General features: G+C 43.8%; 1 protein-coding gene across 1 annotated transcript in view; it reads left to right on the top strand.

The window, feature by feature from the left end:
* The window catches only part of APCDD1 (APC down-regulated 1), a 33,363-nt gene extending 16,665 nt beyond the window's left edge, over positions 1 to 16,698 (top strand). Inside the window, exons 3-5 of the mRNA XM_019712605.2 lie at positions 78 to 609; positions 12,776 to 13,097; positions 14,580 to 16,698. Coding sequence (XP_019568164.1) covers positions 78 to 609; positions 12,776 to 13,097; positions 14,580 to 15,031 — 1,306 coding nt within the window. The 3' untranslated portion in view covers positions 15,032 to 16,698. The remainder of the gene's footprint in view (positions 1 to 77; positions 610 to 12,775; positions 13,098 to 14,579) is intronic.
* Positions 16,699 to 17,129: the final 431 nt, after the last annotated feature.

Raw genomic sequence — 17,129 nt, 5'->3', positions numbered from 1 at the left:
GTAATTTAACACTGTAATGAATCTCTTTCTCATACCTTTGGGCTTAAAAAAATCTTCCTTTACCTTTTCTTCTTCAGCTGTGAAGTGAGGTCAGGCCCAGAGTTCATCACAAGGTCTTATAGATTCTACCACAATAATACCTTCAAGGCCTACCAGTTCTATTATGCTGGCAACCGCTGCACAAGCCCCACCTACACCCTCATCATCCGGGGCAAGATCCGCCTGCGCCAGGCCTCCTGGATCATCCGCGGCGGCACGGAAGCCGACTACCAGCTGCATAACGTCCAGGTCATCTGCCACACGGAGGCAGTCGCCGAGAAGCTGAGCCAGCTGGTAAACCGCACATGCCCTGGCTTCATCCCTGCCGGGGGTGCCTGGGTGCAGGATGTGCTCTACGACCTCTGGCGGGAGGAGGATGGCTGTGAGTGCACCAGGGCCGTGAACTTCGCCATGCATGAGCTGCAGCTCCTCCGGGTGGAGAAGCAGTACCTGCAGCACCACCTGGACCGCCTGGTGGAGGAGCTCTTCCTTGGCGATATCCACACTGATGCCGCCCAGCGGACTTTCTACCGGCCATCAAGTTACCAGCCTCCCCTGCAGAATGCCAAGGTACCCTGCAGCTGACTGCCCTCAGGGCCCTGAAACCTTCTCTTTGTGAAATAACATGAGGGACCTAAAGACCTGTTGTGTCAGTGGGGTTAAAGGGAACCCATGAGAGTGAGAGGGAGGGATTGCTGGGAGGTGACAGGAGTCCCAGAGGACTTCTGGGGGAGGGACACATAGCGAGGGTCAGCAGACGTGGGTTGGCCACCAACTTGCTCTGTGATGTGGGGCCCCAATTTTCCTATATGACGTGGGTGGTGGTAGTGGAGTTGGTGGTGTAGTAGGTGCTTGGGTGGTTGGTTGTCCTAGAAAATGCCTAATGCTCCTTTCAGCTTTAAAACTCTAGGAACCTCTTCTGTGATTCTAAGACGAAAGCATGAAAAACTATGAAAATGTTCTAACCACACTTGGGAAATACATGCAAACAGAGCAGTGATCCCAGCCTTAGAGGAGGTGGGGAGGCACCGGAAGGGAAAGCGACAGTGCTGTTTGCATAGGGCTGTAGACTCCATGAATATCTCCCACCCACGTTTCTGCTTTCAGTCTTCAAAGTGACCTTCTGAGGCAGATATTACCATCGTCTTAGGCAGAAGAGGCAGCTAAGGTTCAAAGCTACTCCTGCCCAAGGTCACCTGGTTAGTTTCAGTGCCAGAATTTGTACCCAAGTCTCTTATTCTAGACCCCACATTTCTACTAAATGAAATGTAAAGTCACTGTGATCAGAAGGGAGGATAGAGGGGGGCAGGAAACAATTAAAACCTTATAATGTTCTTTTCTTGAATGATAGTCCAATAATTGTATTTGGAATTCACAAAGCATTTCCTTCCCACAGGCTCAGAATTCGTGTCAACATGTAACGCAATCGCTTCCACTGCAGCAGTTAGAGAAGCTTGAGGCAGGGAGGGCATACAGGGCTCCGAGAACGATGAGCCAGGGTGGCAGGCAGTTTTCTCTAGAGTGGCTCCCCACTATCAGATTGGCTTTTCTGGAATTCTCTCTAGAACAGCAATTCTAATAGCCAGGCACTGTTTGACTTTTGTTTGGCAGTTTATTATTATTTTTTTTAATCTTTTTTTCTTCTTAGTCCTTTGAGCTTATTCATGACTGGTGGAGAGATCACAAAGTACTTCCCCTGCCAAAGACCACTCAGTGTTATCTTCTTTTTAGCTGTGTTATTGTGAGCTCATGTAATGAAAGTCACTCTTATAATTGTCCCACTATAATTGTGGGAAATCTGCTGAGGAAGCCTGCTTGGCGGAGGCTGCTTCCTCTGGACATGGCGGGTCAGGGGTGGTCTTGTGTGTGAGGTGAGGCTGACTGAGGGTTGAGGGACCTAGACCAGGTGCTCCCGGGTTCCCCACACTCTGGTGGCTCACCAGCACGGCTCACAATGCTACTGGGTGTAGTTCTAGTGGAGAACAGGAGCCAGGTCCACCATGCTCAGAGGTGCTGAGGAGGAAAAAGTGAGTTCAGTCAGTGAGCAAGAGGACGCTGTTTATGCCTGCTTCCGGAGGTGCTTTCAGGATGGGTGAGGAGGGGGAGCAAAGCTCTGCCTGTTCTACACATTGATACAAAGACATCAAGAGGAGAATCTTCCATAGGGTGGCACCTGGGCAAGGGCCTGGTTTCTGGAAAAACTGAAAGTAGTAATGGGCTTTTAGTTCCATCGTGGGACCTTTCCAGTTGGTAGTGTTATCCAGAGTCCATGTTGAATGCTGCAGCTAAGTAGCGCTTCTGTTAAAATCTCTGGTGTGTGATAGCAGCGGGGGAAAGGGGATTTTGATATGTACATTTGGCTTCCTCTGAGTACTGTCTAGCCAACTTTTAAATTATCTCTGGTGATAGGAGTTAAGAATGTCATGAATAAAAATGGTCCACAGATAATCCAGAAAACTCATGCGAGCCAAGAGCACCAACGCTTCTCACTCTGTACCTTTATGAAGATCTGCTAAGCCGGCAGAGTCCTTTTTTATTCCTGCTCACCCTGTAGGGGAGACACTAATGAGTAGCAAAACAGTGAAGCAAGGGGCTGAGGAAGGAGGAAAGAGAAAGGAGGCCAAGTTGCTCCAGGTGGACGCAGGGTATAGCTCTGGAACCTGGACTGTAGTCAGGACCCCTTTCTCCTGCTCCGTACCTGACCTTGGGCTGGTCGTTCGCACACATTCAAGTTCTGATTATGTTTCCTTACCTGCAGATGCTCACGTAGGCTCTTTGATCTCTTAAGCTCTTTTTAGGGCTCTAAAAAACCCTGTTAACTATAACTATTTTCTTACCTTTGTCTCTTCTCCCTCAAACTCACTGTTGTATTTCTAGTGTATGGCTCTTCAGAAAGTCTAAAAGGTAAAATGAACGTTCCTAAGACTTGTGGCTCCAGATGATTCTCTCTTACTCCCTCCCCTGGTTCTGTGGGAGAGAGTTCTCCTTCTGGTCAGCATCCCCCACGAAACAGAGCCTGTCTGTTGGGAGAGCAAAGGCATACTGTTGTGGCTCCAGGAGGAAAAGTGTCTTGAAAGTGAGTTATTAACATTGGCGTGGGGATTAAGGCTGAGAGTTATAAGGCTGACCTTCTTAGAATTTTTATACACAAAAAAGCTGAAGAGGTTCTTTTTTGTTTTTTTAAACACTGTCTGGATAAATTGGCAAGAATATAGACTTGGAGATGGTGGTCAATCCTGGAATCCAAGTCTCCTGTGGTCGTCAGCTGTGGGGCATTGGTAGTGTTATCTGACCTCTTGGACCCTTAGTTTTTCTTTTCTATAAAAGGGTAAAAATAGAAGAATTGGTTGATAAAAATAGAAGAATCGGTTGGGTTAATGTGCAGAATACTGTCTGCATCTGGAAAGGGCCCCTCCGCAGAGCTCCCTTTTCCCCTGTCCTAGACTAAGTAACCCTTCTGGGCATATGGCTCCCAGAGAAATAAGAATGACAGTTGACCAGGAGCATCAAAGTATTTACTGATGCCTAGCTGTAAAACTTTTCCTCCCATTTTCTCCTCCTTCCTCTGCTAAGGTTGTGGGAACATTTACCCAGTTTAAGAAGTAAACTCTTTAAACCCTGGGCCTGATTCCTTCATTCAAGAAATATCAATGGTGGAAAGAAGAACTTTGGATCTTAGATATTATTTAAGATGTACTGTTAAAAAAAAAAAAAAAAGGAAGGTATAGAATAACATGAAAAGTATGCTACCATTGTGTAAAACTAATCATAAAAGAAGAAGAAGATAAGCTTACAAAGGAATCAGTATTTCTGGAAGGGTACATAGGAAACATGATGATTGCCTCTGAGGAAGGGGACTGAGTAGCTCGGGGACAGTCAGACAGAGACTTGTCACTGTATAGCTTTTTCTACCTTTTGCAATTTATGCCATGATCTTATATTACCTAAATACAATCGCCACATGAAATTAAAATAAATTTTAGAAAGCTAGGGCTCTAAGGCTCAGAGGAGTGCTATGGCCACAGATGAAGATGGCAGCTGGACTGGGAGGAGGACGCAGGCAAGCATCCAAGGCCGGGCATGTGCTCTCCACCACCTGGACTGCCAGCTGCGGTGGCTGAGGGGGTCCTTCGAAGGCCAGGCCCTGAGGTCTGCATGGCTGTGGGAGCTGAAAGGGCCCGTTCTTCTCTTGTTGTCCCTGGCATTGTACACCTTGGCCTGCAGTGTGCTGCAGAGTCTTCAGGAAGTTTTTAGATCCTTCCGTAGGACAGCTATGAGAAGGAATAAATGTTCTTGGCCCTTGGTGTCTTTCCAGACACTCAATGCAAAGCCCCAGGTGCTCCTTGCCTGCTGGGCCAATGGGAAGGAGTGGGGGCTGGGAGCTCATCCGGAAAGACCACAGGCCCCCCCACCCTCCTCTTTGAACTCCTTGCCTTCCCTAATTGCCAGTCCATAGAGACCTGGCTGAAAATTAGTTTAAATGCTAAATTGAGTTTGAAACCACCAGTCTCAGCCCCTCTGGAAATGGGACACCATGTAAAAATAGAAACTTTAAATCATCTTGTTTTTCTAAGCTTTATACAGCTTTGCTATGAGGTTCAGAGTCCTTTGGCAAATAAATTATGTTTGAAGGGAATCAGGTGTGCTGGGAAGATTCTCTCAGGATGAAATTGGCTACTCTTCATTTTAAAAAAGTCAAGGCCACCTAAAATAACCTTGAGAGAAGACGTTTTGCCTAAATTGAGTTTAACATTTGGTCAACCATTATCCTCTGCCTAGATTCTTGTGCAGTTGGAGGGTTAGCGAGGCGCATTTTTTCCCGTGGTAGAATTAAATAGTAATTAAAAGCGAATGATTGCTGGGAACATTGGCAACACCAAAGCCTCAGGATCAGACTTGTAGGCCAATAGAATTGGTCTTTCTACAAAATCATGCACTGATTTAGCCACACGGTTGTAAATCAAAGGGTTTGTCAGAAAACCAGACAATTTTCCCCAAGTCATGTATCTTAAATATTCTGCCCCAGCTTGCTAACAGCAGTGGGGCTACACGTTGGAGGAAGAAAAGCACCAAATATTTTTAGGAGTAGCTGGGCACTATAGCTGAAAAAGGTATTACTGTATTTCCCGAAAATAAGACCTAGCCTGACAATCAGCTCTAATACGTCTTTTGGAGGAAAAATTAATATAAGACCCAGTCTTATTTTAGTATAATATAAGATCAGGTAATATAATATAATACCACGTCTTATATTAATTTTTGCTCTAAAAGACACAATAGAGCTGATGGTCTGGCGAGATCTTATTTTTGGGGAAACACGGTACTTGTGCGTGTTCTCTCTTGAATTCTGTAGAAACTTAGACTGTGAACGAACGAGCACTGGTTTCTGAGGGATCTTGTCTCTCCAAGTCTTTTCAGAGTATGTGAAAAATACTGTAAGACTTTCTGATATCTGTGACATCAGAAGGACTTTGGACCAGGTGGCCACGGGCAGGATACTTTTCAGCCCAGCTCCAGCAGACAAGTCTGCAGCAGGAAGGGGCCCCTCTTAGGCATGTGCTTGGTGTGGCTCCTGGGTGGGAGGGCAAGTGGGTGTCGCAGGAGTAACGGTGGAAGGAACCAGGTGATCATGGAAGAATTCGTGTCCCTTCTCTTTCTGCCAGTGTAGGGAAGGATGGGGTTGCAGAGGTGATGGGAGATGGAAGAGGTGGTAGAGGACGAGGAGGTTCAGGGAGTCTTGACCTAAAATGGTTTCAGGTGCCCATCTTACGTTAAGGATGACTCCTAAGGAAACGGTCATCCTGTTCGCTGGGGCTGGGTGTTTTAACTTTAAGTCAGCAAATCTGGCTTGTCATATGAAATTGGGGTTGGATGCTGGGGTCTTGACTCTGAAAGGCTTGCTTGTGTGGGCATTTTATGTGGTCCAGGGTATGCAGTGTCACACAATTGCTGCATTACGCAGATGCTGGCATACTCTTTTAGTGCAGAAATAAGTTTTTGTATTTCTTGATTCCAGAGTATTTCAGTAAATACACAGACATGCAAAGTTGCTTTATTTAAGGAGTTAGCAGACCAGGAAATACTTGTTGTCAGGGACAATGTAAGTGGTAAACATTTCATCCCTTAAAAGGCGAGAAAGCTGAGAGGACAGACAGAGTGAAAGCTGAGCAAGCAGGAAGTCAACCATTTAAAAGGCGGTATTAAGTCCCTACTCTGTGGGAGTACTGGCTACACACCATGGAGAGAGGACGAGGAGAAACAGGCCAAACTGTGGAGTCTGCTGCATTTACAGCATATTTAGTTATTAAAATGAGACTGTTTTTAACTATATGACTTTAAATTAATAGGAAAACAAACAAGTAAGAAACATAAATAAAATTTTTCTTCTGGAACCGTTTTAAAGACATTTCTATTAAAGAACCAGTTTGTTATGTTTCTTTTTATCTAGCTGTTGAGTCTGTACATAGTGTGTATATACAGGCAAGGTGGAGGCAAATTTATCTTTTGTGTGATTTGCTGATGCTCATAAAACAAAAAAGGCCTTTGTGAGCTAACTTCTTAGATTCTAAACTTCTTAGAAAGCCCATTTCTGGAAATGCAGTGTTGCTCCTGAGGGCAGACAGACTGCCAGTTTCTGGAGGTGGCCACAGTTAGCTGCATTATTTCAAGCTATAGTTAAAAGACACCCAACATATCTGGCCATGGCTATTCACCCTACTTCCTTCGGAATGTGGAATCATCACAATCCCTTTAAAAGGTGGTCAAAATGAGCCTGGAATCATAAACTCTCAGGATCCCAGATCTGAAAAGCACGCCAAGAGGCCCCTCCCAGTAAGCTGGTCAACTCTCATCATTTGTGATAAATGCTGCCCTACTCTGTTCATATTTTTAAATATCCAATGACATGTTTCTATGAATTAATCTGTCGGTTCAGAGCCTTTATTATACGCATTGCACTCTCCTAGATGTCATGGGAAATATGAAAAAGAGAGAGCACATTGGTCTCGGCCTCAAAGCACTTACAATGAAATGGAGAAGATACGGGAAGGATATATGTGCAGGAATACCTTAATAGGAATTTCGTCAAACACATGGTGAATTACAGTTGTGAAATATAAGTTTTCAATGTTTATCATTAGCCGTGGCAGTTTTCTTCCTGAGAAACACTAATGTGTTCTTTATCCCATGGAACAAACTGTGAAAGGAACTTTCTGTCATCTATTCCCATTTCTCCTCCTCCTTGAACAAAATTTTTAGCCCAAGAAATGTTTTATTCAGCCTTCTTCTCTAGTTGATCTATTCACAACAAGATTATATCAAGTAATTTCTTCCATTCTGGGAAGATGCTGGAAACAAGTGGATACTGTCAGCAGATGTTGTTGACAAACCAACTGTCCCAGAAATAAATGTTGGCAGAGAACAGGAGAAATCCTGGAGAATCCCTATCAGTCATCAGCCAGAGAAGATCTTTTCCAGGGACTGGAGTCCTTCATAGGGATACATGTGTTCTTTGCAGGACCTCGGCCTAAGAGGCAGCCTGGGGCCAGGAAGTAGCACTCAGCAAGCCTCAAAACCAAATTATGTTTCCAGTTTCTACTTTTGGCTTATAAAGTAATCTGGGCCACATTATTCTCTCACTCTGTGCCTTGGTGGTCTCATCTGTAAAGTGTACACATGGTCTCTTTTGGAGGCTGTAAAGCTTAAGGAGATGATGTACTTGAACTTTCTCAGAATCAAATGTCCTGTCCATGCAAGCTGTGGTTATTTAACATGTTACCTGGGCTCTGGGCAGGAATCCGAAAGGAGAGTGGGCAAAACCCCACTCTTTGCCTAGAACACTGCTCACTTATAAAGTTTAAGGGTGAGTTTTTCACTTTTAGAATAAGCTTGATTTTCCCCCCAAGAGATTGTCTAAGGATCTTTCACTCCTCCCCTCCCCCTTTGGAATTAAAGCTTTTTATAGTTGGTGTAAAGAATAGCAACAAGGAAACACACTTTGGTCCCTCTGCTTTAACCTTCAGAGCTTCCGTGTACAGAAACTCTGACTTTAAAATAGCACTTTCCGAGATTCAGGGGAAGGGAGTGATGTAGAAGCCTGATTGAAGCCTGAAGTGGACAGCTTCTCAGATGACAATCGTGTCAGAGCATGGACAAAAAAAACAAAGAGTGACTTTCATAAAACAGATAATATTTCATAGCATAAATCACTCTTCATGTTGAAAAACTTCCCATTTATTAATCTTGAAAGGCTACTTTCTATTTAAGAAAAGCATCTTGGAAAAGAGAAACATTAGAGCCAATACCGTATATAGGTTTTAATTTCTGCTTCCTATAGTTGTTCCTATAGGTATTTTGGGTTTTATTCAAGCCAAGGATAGTGGGAATTAGAGCATAAATTAAATTTTTAAAAAATATGTCTGCAAAACAGAGAGGAACAGAGAAGCATTCCCCTTATCCAACCATAGCTAACCCATCCCCTTGTTGACAGTATCTAGGGGGTCCAAAGGCCCACCCTTAGTTATGACATCTTTGGTTTCTTAATGCCAGCTAGAGAGTTGTTTTAAAAAGAGTTGTTTTTAAAAGTTGCTCAACAGCAACAATCCTATTAACAAACGGGCAAAGGACTTGAATAGACATTTCTCCAAAGAAGATACACAAATAACCCATAAGCCCATGAAAAGATGCCCAACATCATCACTCATCATTAGGGAAATGTAAATCAAAACTACAAATACCACCTTATGCCCACTAATGGCTATTAGAAGGAAAAATAACAGTTGTTGGCAAGAATGTAGAGAAGTTAGAACCCTTGTGCATTGCTGGTGGGACTGTAAAATGTTGCAGCTTCTGTGGAAAACAGTATGGCAGTTCCTCAAAAAGTTAAACGTAGAATCACCATTTGATCCAGCAATTCTAGTTCTGGGTATATACCCAAAAGAATTGAAAGCTGGGTTTAGAATAGATTGTATACCCATGCTCATAGTATTATTCACAATAGCCAAAAAGTGGAAGCAACCCAAGTGTCCATCAACAGATTAATGAATAAACAAAATGTGGTGTATACATGCAGTACAATATTATTCAGCCTTAAAAAGCAAGGAAATTCTGCAATAGGCTACAAAATGGATGAACCTCAAGGACATTACGCTAAGTGAAATAAGACAGTCACAAAGAGGACAAATATTGTATGATCCCACTTACATAAGGTACCTAGAATAGTCATAAAGTCATAGAGCCAGAAAGTAGAGTGGTGGTTGGCAAGGGCTGAGTGGTGATGGCTGGGGTTGGGAGGGGAGTTACTGTTTAATGGGTACTGAATTTCAGTTTGGGAAGATAAGAAAGTTCTGGAGATGGATGGTGGTGGTTCTTGCAATGTGAATGTACTTTGTACCACTGAACTATGTATGCACTTAAGATGGTTAAGATGGTAAGTTTTACATTATGTATATTTTACTACAATAAAATAACGTAACTAGTTTAGAAATTCAGAAAGACCAATACTTAATGGCTAGTTTCCTCTCTACCTAAATTCTCACATTGCCCAACTGACGGACTGCAAGCTCCCCCATAATTACCTGATCTGCTTTTGTCTGCTGAAGAACAGAAACACTTCAGCCCAGGACCATCATTCACCTGAAGCAACCACAGTTCGTCTTAGAGCTCAGGACCCCTGCTCTGTTGTTCTTAAAGGAAAGTACCGTGAACATCAGGTGCTACCTTGCTGGGTGTGGCACCTTTCTGGAACAGCCTGGGCCTGATAACTGTGCCCACCTCCCCTCACCAAGCCTGTTTCTTGTCTATGATGTTATACTTAAATCGTATTAACGTCCCATCCCAGATTTTGAGTGTCAGAACCCACTTTTAAGGTAAAAAGTTTGGAACCTTCACCTCTTGGTGGTTTACTAAGAAAATACATAAAGGTAAAATTACTGAATTCAGTAATGCTTTCTTTTAACTAAATTGGTATCTTATTTAACGCTAATGTGCATTTGAAAGATAGTGGCACATATAGCAAGAGACAGGACATTTATTTAGTCTTCCTCCAAGTGTTGTGCATACATGTGATCCCACTTCCTGCTCCATCACTGAGAAACCTCTCCCCACAGTGGTTCTGGGTGCACTGAGTAGGAACCACCTTAATCTGCTGCTCATTTCTTGCAATAGTTATGCAAGTATAACAATCCCCGTTTTATGTATGAGGACGTTGAAACATAGAGATTAACAACTTGCCTAAGGTCACCAGCTGCTAAGGGGCAGTCACTGCTGAAAGCATGGGCCTGTGCATGGTTTTCAGGACCTGGCCAGAACCATCTTTCTGTGCAGTTAAGCACAGCCCTAATGTGCAGGTGTTCTTCCCTCTGTGTTTTCTCACTGTACCTTTTAGACAGCAGCTTGCTGCTGACCACAGGCTGCTGGGCAGTATCTCCTGTGTGCCCCCAGAGCCCTTTGTAGGAAATCACAGGCCCACAAATGCATTGGGACCTAGGTCAGTGAATCCTCTGTCTTCATCTCACTCTGCAGCTGTCCATTTGATCTCATCGTCTGTAAGCTGCAAACATTGCTAGGAAGGAAGTCTTCTCTCCCATGAGTTATAACTCTCACTCATCTAATGAACATGGCAACAAGTGAGTGAGCATTGAGTTCTCCTTGGAGGAGAATGTAGGGGGCTGACAGCTGGAAGGCCTTCTCCTCTGATGCTCCACTGCTCTCAGAGATGGTCAAACATTTAACTCAACAGCAGCCACAGCAATATCACACTGAGTCAGTGCTAGAGATGAAAAGACCCTGAAGGTATGGATTCCTGACTTTAGAAAACAAATGCATGCAAGCCCAGACTGCCTACTCTCCAGCAAGCTGCTGCACCATATGGTCCCCTGGGCAGGGGAGCGCAGGGCTGGGGTTCAAGTGCTGTCCCCCTGAACACTGAGCCTCAGCTGTCATGTTACAATAGCACTGATCAGATTTGAGTCATGCTTCTAGCCTGGCCAATGCCTATTAGCCCAGCCAGCTGTACAGCCCTCTGTGTGAGAGGGAGAATAGCAGAGACATCGATGGTCCCCACATCCAGGCGAGGCAGGCCCTGGCTCCCAAGTATCCTGTGACTTAGATCAAACAGCTGGGCAATGACAGGTATGGCCAAGAACCCCGCACTCCTGTCCTCTTGACTTCAGCTTTATTATTTTTATTTATTTTATTTATTTATTTTTTGTGTGTGTGAGCCCTGAGCTTTCCAGGCCACCAGCATTTATGTGACTAATAGCCTCTGGCCATCCTACTCTTAGGAGGTTTTCTAAGCCACAAACCTAGACAGCCCTTGTTCCAGCATCTGTGTTAGTGTTATAAAGCAGACTCACCAAGAGAGGCGCTCCTGAAAGACCCAGCCGCAGCTTCTTGCACTCGTTAAATGGCTTAAAGCCATAAAGCAGGAAGCATATTAAGAGTCCATAAACCTTCCAAACCCTGAGGCCAGCAGCCACAAATGGATGACAGGTGTGTCTGCCCACTTCTCAGAGGCTTTGCTCTTGCCTTATTTCGGGTCTCCTCCTTCACTTCCTCCTTTGAAAGGACCCCTGCCTTTACTAGACAGCTCCCTTTCTTATCCACAGCAATTGGATGCTGTCTTTTTATTTTTTTATTTTATTTTATTTTATTTTATGTGTTTCATGTTGTTTTTAATGAAAAAAATCTAATTGTGGTAAAATACATATAACATAAAATTTACCATCTTAACTATTTTAAAGTGTACAGTTCAGTGGTATTGAGTGCGTCGATATCCTTGTGAAACCATTACCGTCATCCATCCACAGAACTTTTTCATTTATCCAAAACTGAAACTCTGTACTCATTAAACACTAACTCCTCATTTCTCCTCCCCCCAGCCCTTGACACCAACCATTCTGCTTCCTATCCCTATGAATTTGACTACTCTTAAGTCCCTCATCTAAGTGGTATCACACAATATCATCTAAGTGGTATCACCCTTTGTGTCTGGTTTTCACTCAGCCTAATGTCTTCAGGGTTCATCCATGTTGTAGTATCTGTCAGAATTTCCTTTGCTTTAGATTTAATGATATTTCATTGTATGGATAGACCACATTTTGTTTATCCATTTGTCTGTCTATATACATTGGGTGGTTTCCATGTTTTGGCTATTGTAAATAATGCAGCTATGAACATGGGTGAAAAAATATCTCTTTGAGACCCTGGTTTCAATTCTTTTGGGTATAAATCAGAAATGAAATTGCTGGATCATATAGTAATTCTTTTCCAGAGCAGCTGCACCATTTTACATTCCCATTAGCAGTGCCTGCACAAGGGTTCTCCACATCCTTGTCAACAACTTATTTTCTGTTTTTTTGTGTGTTTTTTTTACAGTAGCCATACTACTATGAGTTGATGCCAGCCCTTCGTTTTGAAAGCGTGTCCAGCACTTGTGATTTGAAAATGTAATAGGATTCTAAAGAGAGTCCACATCATAGCTGAAATATGTAGGCGAGTTTCTAATGTCAGCCAAACACGTGTGAACTTGTGAGCGAGTGCCCGTGCACGCACACACATGCACACCCTCTGTGGCCCCTAGTGTGGCTCCAGGTGTCTCTTGGGTACCCAGGTCACAAGTGATGGTGCCCAGGGTCCTCACCCACCCCTGCTTTGGTGAGCCCCATTTGCAGAAAGCATGTATACACTGCTCTTCCATGAAAACAGGACTCTACTTGTGTTTGTTTCTTGACTGCAGAACCACGACCATGCCTGCATAGCCTGTCGCATCATCCACCGGTCAGATGAGCACCGCCCACCCCTTTTGCCCCCCAAAGCTGACCTGACTGTTGGTCTGCATGGCGAGTGGGTGAGCCAGCGCTGTGAGGTTCGGCCCGAAGTCCTCTTCCTCACGCGCCACTTCATCTTCCACGACAACAATAACACCTGGGAAGGGCATTACTACCACTACTCCGACCCTGTCTGCAAGCATCCCACCTTCACCATCTATGCCAAGGGCCGCTACAGCCGGGGCGTGCACTCCTCCAGAGTCCTGGGAGGAACGGAGTTTGTGTTCAAAGGTAGGGCTCCTGCCTCAGGTCCTAACATAGCAGCCCAACGGGTGAGGGACACCGAGCAGTTTTTTGACATTTTTTTGTTGAGGTTTCTACCTGAGGGAAAGGGCCTCTTTTCTGCTAGAGATGTTGGGGAAGAGTATTGGGAACGCTTTCTGCCCCAGGGTCGTCATTTACAATAGCCTCTGAGGTCCGCTCTGCTCAGAACTGGGCCAGCCAGGGTAGACGGCTCAGCCTGCAGGCTGTGGTGCTAGGGAGCCCACGCCACTGTGAACAGTGTCAGATGTGTCCAGGACTATGTTCCTAGGAATGAAATCTCAAGTCTACACATTTCCTTTTTGTGTACAGTTCCTGGTGGATTCTGAACTACCCCTGTGGTAACATCACAGGTACTGCATGCACCATGCTTTCTTTAGTGGGCAATAAAGAGCCGGTGTTAGGTATACCTCAGAATTGTCATTTCCTATGCCAAAGTTGTGCTGCACTGAGAAGTTGACAGGTGCTCGAAGGTGGGAGGTTTAGGATACACAATGAGTGAGGAAGGTAAGGGATGAGTATTTGCTGAGCTATTATCAGGAAGGGAGGTCTTATGGTATCTATGTCATGCTTTCTTTTCTTTTTTTTTTTTTTAATTTGTACATCTTTGTAAGGTGGTATCAGCCCTGTCGTGGTGTGGCCAAGACGGTCGGCCTGGACACGAGGTGTGATCGCTTCCAGGATAGCATTCCATGGTTTAGTCTATTGAGTATAAAGTATTTATGCTAACCCACATAAGTCCTAAGGCATCTTAGCCCTCCTCTCAGGAAGGAAGGTTTGCTCCAGGAAGAGTGAACCTTTGATAGTTGTAGCCAAGAGAACAGCCATATTAATCTGATTCAATCCCAAAGGTCTTGTGGTATACACAGAACACAGTCCCCTGGGAGGGCCTTCAAAAGGGATCCTCTCCAAGTGCTTGGATTTGTACTTAATATATCTACTCATATTTTTCTTGCTTGCATCCTAATTTATGTTTGTTGCCTGATTTATGGGCCAGTATTAATTTACAAGATTTCTAACTAGTATAGGTGTCTGACACCAAATCTATTTAAAAACCTCAAAACCTTTTCATAAACACAAAATTCTAGTTTTATTGAGTATTTTGTCCATCCCAAAGAGTGTCACCAAAGGGGACTTCTTGGAGACACTTAGTGAGAAAGGTTAATTTCATTATAACACGTGCAATCAATTGCAATCTGGGCTCAGCATTTATATGCCAAACGTAGTAGGTTTATTCTTATCACACCTGCATGTGATAGTCATTCAGAGCAACTCATTGATCTTTCCACCTGACAATGCTGTTACGTAGGCTGGAGTCAGATGGGGGGGTATAAGGGTTATTTTTAGAACAGAAAGCCTTGTGGAGATGGAGTGCTGCCAACAGTTGCCCTGTGGCTTTCTGCACTGCACGCTCACTCCCTTAGTCATGGTACTCTCCTCTCTCCTTTGCAGTGAATCACATGAAGGTCACCCCCATGGATGCAGCCACAGCCTCACTCCTCAATGTCTTCAATGGGAACGAGTGTGGGGCCGAGGGCTCCTGGCAGGTGGGCGTCCAGCAGGATGTGACACACACCAATGGCTGCGTGGCACTGGGAATCAAACTACCTCACACAGAATATGAGATCTTCAAAATGGAACAGGATGCCCGTGGCCGCTATCTGCTGTTCAATGGCCAGAGGCCCAGTGATGGGTCTAGTCCGGACAGGCCTGAGAAGAGAGCCACATCCTACCAGATGCCCTTAGTCCAGTGCGCTTCCTCTGTGCCCCGAGCTGAGGACTTCTCTGAGGACCACAGGGCTCACCAATATGGGAGCCAGGCATCTGCGAGGAGCCCTTGTCCTCAGTTCCTTGCTGCACTCACCTGCCTTTTGACTCTGCTGCACTGGAATGTCCTCAGATAGAAATTTTTTAAAAGTTATATATTTCCAAAACAGGATTCCTTTCAATTGACAGATTTTTCCTTACGAAAAGAAAGGACACTTCTTCTTTTGGTGCACTTGAGAGCCCAAGAACTGTCGTTCCTTTTCTTCTCTGCCTCGCCCCTCCCTCCCAGCCTGAGTCATGAGCAGCTCTGTTTGAAGTTTCTGCCTTGAACTCTGTCCAGTCAGATCCCTGGCCTGGGCACCTTCACAATAGTAATTGCACTTTAAGACCACAGTGTGTTTTGGTCTAGTGTGTTTGGTAGAGGGAGCAGGGTGAGAGCTAGGTCCTCTTCTTTTCTTCCTCTTAATTATTATATTTCTGAGTTGAACTTAGAAGAAACAAATAACAAGCTACAGCTTTTCCTGCCATTTTACTGTGGTTGCTTCCTGTCCTCCTTTGAAACTGTTTTGTTGTCTGAGTTTTACAACCTGGAATTCAGTGCAGAGTTGGTTTGAAACTGTGATCAAGACACCGTTTATTAATAAAGAAGAGACTTGGGTGTAGATATGTACATAGGAAAAGACACCCGGGTTAGCATAACCACCTTGACAGCCTTTATGCAAAAAAGGAGAGAATCCAAACTTTCAAATGTTGAGTGGAATAGTACCTATAATTAAAGTTTCAAAGTAATTTAAACTATTGTTGTTTTAGCTTGTTGGGAAAAGAGATGGTGGTTAGATGCTGGTTTCTGGGTGGTTGGGGAATGCATGCTGCTTTCCTACCTGCTCTGGAGACAAGTGTGGCCAAGCAAATATCAAAAGCAGTTTTGTTACCAGATAGGTAGGGGCAGTGATGCATGGGATGAGGATCATATGTTAAACATGAATGAGAGAGTCTCCTTAGTGCCCTTGATTCCGTAGTTTTCTCTCCATGGAACTCTCGTCCTAACTTAAGCTGTCTCTGGTCAGGGGTGAGCAGTACTGGCAGTTCTGCTGCCTTCAAAGATGAATACTCAGAGATCACACTTTGGTGTTTAAGGGCCTGGCTACTCAAAGAGTGCAGTGGGGGCTACCAAGCTAGGTGCTCCAATTGGCCCTCGGCTTGCATGAAACCCAGGCTTTGTGTACAGTCTCCTTACCATTGGACATGCCTGCTTGACTCAGTTTCTGTCCTGCCATTGCACTGGCTCTGTCACTGCAGAGTCTTAGGGTCACCTTAAGCAGACTAAGTGAACTTTGTTCTCACAGACATCAGGAGGGGGCATGAGTCATGTCTGCCCATTACTTTGGATTATTACAAATGGTGCTATCTGAACACCAAGTGTTACTGCCAGTAGAGACTGATGGAGGGAAATGGTGAGTAACTGAAATCTTGGATGTAACTAAAAGTGAACATGGAAACCAAGATCAAGGTCAAGAGTCATACTTGTATTTAAGAAATAAATTTATGAAATGCTATAGCATTCGATGTGGTGTTAAGTTATAAGGATGGCATGCAGTACCAATGTGCTTTATTTCAGATTATATTTTAAGTGTGTTGCATACTGAGGGGGGTTATTCGAATGAAAATACTAACTTAATGTCTGCCAAGTTTAATAAACAAAGATGTCAAAAATACTCCCACAAAATAACATTTTACCTGTGGATCTATTTAATTAATACTAATGCTATCTTTAAAGGATATAATAAAATTATGTGAAAAACTATGTTCACTGCTAAAGAATACCTCAGTGATTTACTATAAAAGTAGTAGATTGATAGTCACTTGAGTCATAGCCACTCATCTAAACTTAGCTTTTCACACTTTTAAAAAGCATACTACATAAGAGTATACACATACATATATACATCAACCTAAATATTTAGATATCAACATGTACACAATGTACGATATATATATATATATATATATATATATATATATATATATATAACCTTAGGGATGACATGAAATGCAGAGAATGACCAATATATTTTATTCATAAATTGGTGACACAATTAGATTTGTGCCTGTAGCTTGCTTTATCACCCACATATATCACATCTTATCTTGCTTATGTCATGTTAACTATAAGTGCCTGTAAAAGTAAGCCCCATGTATCCCATGAAGATCTTCAGTCCAAGTGATTTCCCATTA

The sequence above is a fragment of the Rhinolophus sinicus genome, chromosome 4 (genome assembly GCF_057876585.1).
Source record: "Rhinolophus sinicus isolate RSI-liver-muscle chromosome 4, RSI-T2T, whole genome shotgun sequence".
NCBI lineage: Eukaryota > Metazoa > Chordata > Mammalia > Chiroptera > Rhinolophidae > Rhinolophus > Rhinolophus sinicus.
The sequence above is the reverse complement of the archived record's forward strand: the minus strand, read 5'-3'. Positions and strand labels throughout refer to the sequence as shown.